The sequence below is a fragment of the Syngnathus acus genome, chromosome 1 (assembly GCF_901709675.1).
Source record: "Syngnathus acus chromosome 1, fSynAcu1.2, whole genome shotgun sequence".
In the NCBI taxonomy this organism is placed as follows: domain Eukaryota; kingdom Metazoa; phylum Chordata; class Actinopteri; order Syngnathiformes; family Syngnathidae; genus Syngnathus; species Syngnathus acus.
Genome location: NC_051087.1, coordinates 15,081,868 through 15,087,867, shown reverse-complemented (window position 1 = coordinate 15,087,867; position 6,000 = coordinate 15,081,868). Strand labels below are relative to the sequence as shown.

The following is a 6,000-nucleotide window of genomic DNA, read 5'->3' as shown; positions in this document are numbered from 1 at the left end:
AAAAGCGTTTTCCATTCACTCTTGTATTCATGTCGGTGAAATCAATGACCACCTCTGCCCCCGGCCACGGGGCCGGCTGAAACAGGCCGGGCTTAGGCTTCAGCGTAGGGCGTGCATTGAACGTCTGGCAAGACTCACAATCCGCAACGAATTTCCAGACCACGTCTGAGAGTCTGGGATGCCACCAACTTCGGAGATGGATCATCATGGCATGGGGACCCACATGGGAAGGTGTGTGTGTGCTTGTGACAGGACCTCCGCCATCAGCCTTCCTTCCGGAAGAGCGGGCTGTCCTTTGGGTCCTACCCACAAGCCATCTGATCGTTTGACAGCCTTTGCTGCCAGCCAGACCGATTTTTGTTTCGGGGACGTGGCGTCCTGGGCGGCACACAGATCGGCATGTGAGAGTGACAGAGGCAAACGGGAGTCGGGGTGTTCCCCGTCCACAATTACAGGACCGCGGGACACCATCATGTCCGCTGCCCCACCGTACCCAGCCGTCTGTTTGGCCAATTCATCAGCCGCTTGGTTTCCCCTGGCCACTAAGGTGTCAGCTTTGGAGTGACCAGGCACTTTGACAACGGCCACCTCGCTCGGGTACTTCAATGCCTCGAACAACTGCAACATCAAGTCCTTGTGTGCAATCTCCGAGCCTCTGACCATTGTGAACCCATTCTGTAGCCACCCTACCAGATCGATTAAGGCCGCCGACACCGCATAAGCGGAGTCAGAATAGATGGTCACGGCTTCCCCCTTACACTGTCGTAAGGCTAACACCAAGGCAAAGTTTTTACAAGCTTTGCGGGCTCGACTGGGAAAACATGTCACGTGACCGGGACGAGCGTCTTGACCAGAATGAACTCGTCGATAATTTTATTTTATTTTTTTCTTGTGCGGCTTGGCGGCCCAGTACCAAGTGACCCAGGGACCGGTAACGGATATTCGGTGTATAAACTGAAGGGAAGACAACATTTTGACCACATTACCATGACAAGTGGTATCAAATCTTCAGTTTTGATTGTGCCTGTGCAGATAAGGCTCTGGAAAACTGGTTAGTCGGTGTATGTATCATATATATTTTTGCATAATACAAAGTATTAATGTTTTCATCGGGACAGTATATGAATTAGTAACTGTTCACAAGCAAAGCACAGCACAAATGTAGATGTGAGCACTGTATAAGCTATAAACTTATGACTATCATAGAATGAGGTTTAATTTCATACAAATGTTACTATTTTAACAACCACACTGAACAAAAACCAAAACTCATCTTTTTGCAGACATCCTGCCTCGACCAAATATAACGTTCTTCTCTGGCTGCACCGGAGAGAAGCGGCAGGAGAAAGTGGAGATCCTGAAGGGCTACAGCTTCTCCATTAAGTGCTCTGTGGAGCCACATTACCCTAAAGGTCACTTTAGCCTGAATTTTAGTGGCCTCCACCAGATTTTCAGCCAGAGCCAGCCAGATGTCGACCACTCTGCTCACTTCATGTTTGCTATTGCACGTTTTCTGCACACTGGAAACTATACTTGTGTGTACCACAACTTTGTTTTCAGTCAGAGCTTCACCTCTGTGAGCGACACTTTCTCTCTCACCATCACTGGTAAGACACTGTGGGCCATATTCTTCCTGTTCTCTGACTAATTTTGTCTGGACTAATAACTAGAATCTTAACACAGAAGCGTAGTCTTTATTTTGCATTGACAGTGTGTGCTGCTTGAAGGTCCTAACATATACTTTTACAGAGACTTGAGAATGCAATTGCAAATCTTGCAAAAACACATTTTACATTTGAAAATGCCTTAAGGAGCAAATACAGTGTGTAGTCCATGGGTGATGTCCGAATCAAGATTTTTTACCTTATAATCCAATCCAATTTTTTAAGGTGTGCCCTTTCCAATACCAATCCGAAACCACCACCCCCACCTACATATCATATCGTGGATCAGGAGGATTGCTTGTGTGATTCATCACACTTTAAACAACACATTAAACAAGCGTTTAGCTGTTTTTAACAAACCTACACTGAGCTCCTTAATCCCTGTGTGCTGCTCCATGGCGAAAACCAAGAAAAGTGCAGTGTGTGAAGGCCAGCAGATACATAGGAGAATATGGCCTCTACAGAACATACCTTGCAAGACAGTGCAACAAACTTACCTTGCCTTTCTCTGTTTTGTAGATGACGATTTGATTTTGGATGACGGAGTGACCAGAGACAATGACAGCATATCATGTTCTGGAAAGGTGTTCGTGCGCCATGAAAACGAGCTGAGGATGCTGAGTGCAGAGTCATTGTTCTGGGACATGAAGCATGCTTCTGTGGTGTGCAGACAGATGGAATGTGGCACTGCAATATCAACCAAAGCCACATATCTTCTGAACAAGCAAGCTGTGTGGCGTTTCTTCTCTGACTGTGATGGATCAGAGTCTGCTCTGTTGGACTGTGGCAGTGTTGCTCCATGGTTTTCTTCCTCAGTTCTTGTGATTGAGTGTGCAGGTAAGTCTAGGGCTTTGTGTTAGTGGTCTCATCAGTTCGTCTCAGACCTAATTGTCTGATGAAAATGGTATGCTTGCAGCAAACCTTGCTACGGGTGGGACTTGATTAAAAATAATAGAAAACTTTAACAGAACGTTACGTCGGACTCGTACACTGCTAGGGGGAAGAGCAGGCTCCTCTCACAGACTACCTATCTATTCTTTATTTTGCATTTTAAAAGTTTAAGTGTAACAAGTATTTAGAAGGAAGTTAACCGTTTGGGGTTGGCTCGTAATAGTCAACCTCTACTTTGCAGATGGCTGGCATTTTTTAGAACATAATCAAGGTAACACTGTCTTTTCGCTTTGTGTTGAATCGTTAGTAAAATAAAAAAACTACCCTTCTTTAAGTGGTATGCAAACTCCTTTTTATACAAAATCATGCTTTTATCTAGGCCGCCATCATTTTTTTAAAAATGTAATTTTCTCATCAGTCCTAGCAAGGCATTTTTATCTGATTCCTCCATTTTGGTAGCAGTCAGCCGAACTCTGATGTGTCAGTGTAATTGCTGCAAAGGGAAATTGTACTGAGAAAGGTCCCACATTGTTTGGAATACAAACTGCGATCTAAATGCTTGATTCTTTTTTTAACGTGTTAAGTATTTGTAATCAATTATTATAAATTAATGCTTTAAGTCCCACCTCTAGTTTCCAACAATTCAATATTGCCTCTTATTTGTAGGTGAAGTGAAATGTGATAAAAGAACTGTAGCTTTGTCTGTCTTGTCTTTTCAGGCAAAAAGGAGGCAACAAATGAGTGATGACACAAAGCACCCACCGCCATTTTATTTTTAATCACTATTATTAGAATAGTCCATTGATTACCTTCAAAAAGTACTTAAGAAATAAAATGATAAAACACTTAGGATTCCTTTTGGTAAAACAGTTTGGCCTGTATGTAGATGTTTGTCATAGTTTTGTATGATTGTAGGACTTGAACTAATGGACCTTTACATAGGTGGATACTTTTTTTGGTATTTCAATCAGCACCAAATTGTGCACCTTCATAGACCTCTTCACAGACCCTCTTATGTCCCCCATTTTGTCAACAAAGTGAAATAAATTCATGGATCCTTACCATCATTATACAGGTTCTTCCTCTGTACCTCTAACGTAAATTGAAACGATGTGAAATTATCCTGTCAAGCAACCCAAATAAATTTGTGTTTAACATATCTGCTTGAATGTTGAATGCATAAGTTCTTTCTGGGTAACCTAACTAGACTGAGTAAAAAAGCACATATGAAAACTTGCGAGTGATTGAATCTTTATTTGCAAAATGTCTCACAAGAACCTTTCCAATTTATGCAGCGATTCTTCAGTGAATGTGGGACATTACTGACTTGTCTTTCAAACACAAAACTAAGAAAAACTAAAACAAATGTAAACTCTCATTTTTCTTTTAAGGAAACCAATTTTATTCATGTATAAGTATCAAATCAAAGGTGCTCCCAAGGCATGTTTGATTAGGAGTAGGTCTATGACCAACCTCCAAGTATATCAGACAAATCTGTGAACCTTGAGTATGAAGCAATTCTATATATTTTTTTTAATGATGGTTGAAAAAAACTTAAGTCTCCAAAAATGCCTTGAAAAATTATCATCTCCACTGCTTTTTTTTAACCAGACACTGATTACCTTTAAAAGGACAATCATTCCTAATACACACTAAGAATGTACAAACAAGGATGTAAAGCAGATTCATTTAGGCTGTCAATTATTTGATCATTATTATTTATCATTCATTTCTATTTACTATGTATTTGTGGGTTGAGGGAGATTATCGTTGCACTAAAAGAACTGGACAAGAAGATAACAGTGCACTTTTTATATAATAGAAATAATTTTTAATTTGAAGGTTCAACATAGGCATAATTGTAAACAAGATTTTAGATAAAAAAAGCAGATTTAATTATTAAAACTGCTGTTAGTTCATTCAAACGCAATCCTTGTTCTTTATCACAAAAACATACATTAAAATGACTCAATGCGGCCATGCACACACACTCACTGGCACAAACACGCGCACGCACAAACACGCGCAGGCACGCACTGCCTCAAGTGTGGGGGTGGGTTGGATTGATGAACTGGAAACTTCTACCTGGACGAGGCAGGGATCCTGGGAAAGACAAAATATATTATCTTAGAAACTGAATAGCATCATGGTCTGGGGCTGCATGAGTGCTGCTGGCACTGGAAAGCTACAGTTCTTTGAGGGAACAATGTATTGTGGAATACTGAATACTGAATGATCCCCTCACCCTCGCTTTGCCCCCTGGAAACTCCTGGATTTTGGCAGTATAGCAACCCCAAAACCATTAATTTCATCACTCAATTTGAACAATTTTGTTAAAATAATATTCCTGCTTGGTGGGCTACCAAGGTGAATATAATACATCAAAATGGCACAATCAATTCTGGAGTTTTTCCTTTTAATGAAAACTGTTAATTTTTTGCAACATACATATATCTACAACCACATATCTTGTTATCAAACACTCATAATACCTATCTGTAGTTAGCATATAAATCAAAACATATGACAAATATATAAAACAGGGATGAGAATGGCAAATGTGAAAAAACACGGAAAAGTAGCAGGGGGATTATATATATATATATATATATACACACACTGCTCAAAAAAATTAAAGGAACACTTTCAAAACACATCAGATTTCAATGGTGAAAGTTTTTTTGGGGATATCTATACTGATATGGACAGTTTAATGTCTAAGGAACAAAAGGATGCCACATCTTTTGATGGAAATAAACGTTTTCAGCCTACAGAGGGCTCAGTATACAGACACCCCAAAAATCAAAGAGAAAAAATGATATGGCAGGCTTGTCCTTTTTGCCTAAATTCAATTTCTGCAACTCAAAATTCTTTTCAATATCTTGTGTGGCCCCCACGAGCTTGTATGCATGCTTGACAACGTCGCGGCATGCTCCTAATGAGATGACGGATGGTGTCTTGTGAGATGTCCTCCCAGATCTGTCTAAGGGCATCAGTGAGCTCCTGTAAAGTCCGAGGAGCAACCTGGCGGCGTATGATGGACCGAAACATTATATCCCAGAGGTGTTCTATCGGGTTTAGATCAGGTGATCGTGAGGGCCAATTGTGTCAATTCCTTCATCCTCCAGATACTTTCTGCATACTCTTGCCACAATAGGCTGGGCATTGTTGTGGATCAGGAGGAACCCAGGACCTACTGCACCAGCGTAGGGTCTGACCATGGGTGCAAGGATTTCATCCTGATACCTAATGGCAGTCAGACTGCCGTTCTCTCGCCTGTAGAGGTCCCTCCATGGAAATGCCTCCCCAGACCATCACTGACCCACCACCAAACCGGTCATGCTGAATGATGTTGCAGGCATCATAGCGCTCTCCTTGGCTTCTCCAGACCCTTTCACGTCTATCACAGGTGCTCAGGGTAAACCTGCTCTCATCTGTGAAAAGC

At 41.5% G+C, this 6,000-nt stretch overlaps 1 protein-coding gene across 3 annotated transcripts in view; it reads right to left on the bottom strand.

The window, feature by feature from the left end:
* Positions 1 to 3,793: 3,793 nt before the first annotated feature.
* patl1 (PAT1 homolog 1, processing body mRNA decay factor) overlaps positions 3,794 to 6,000 on the bottom strand; it is a 55,983-nt gene continuing 53,776 nt past the window's right edge. For all 3 annotated transcript variants that reach the window (XM_037254485.1, XM_037254504.1, XM_037254495.1), the window contains one exon: positions 3,794 to 4,658. In XM_037254485.1, the coding sequence (XP_037110380.1) occupies positions 4,637 to 4,658 (22 nt within the window). In that variant the 3' untranslated portion in view covers positions 3,794 to 4,636. The remainder of the gene's footprint in view (positions 4,659 to 6,000) is intronic.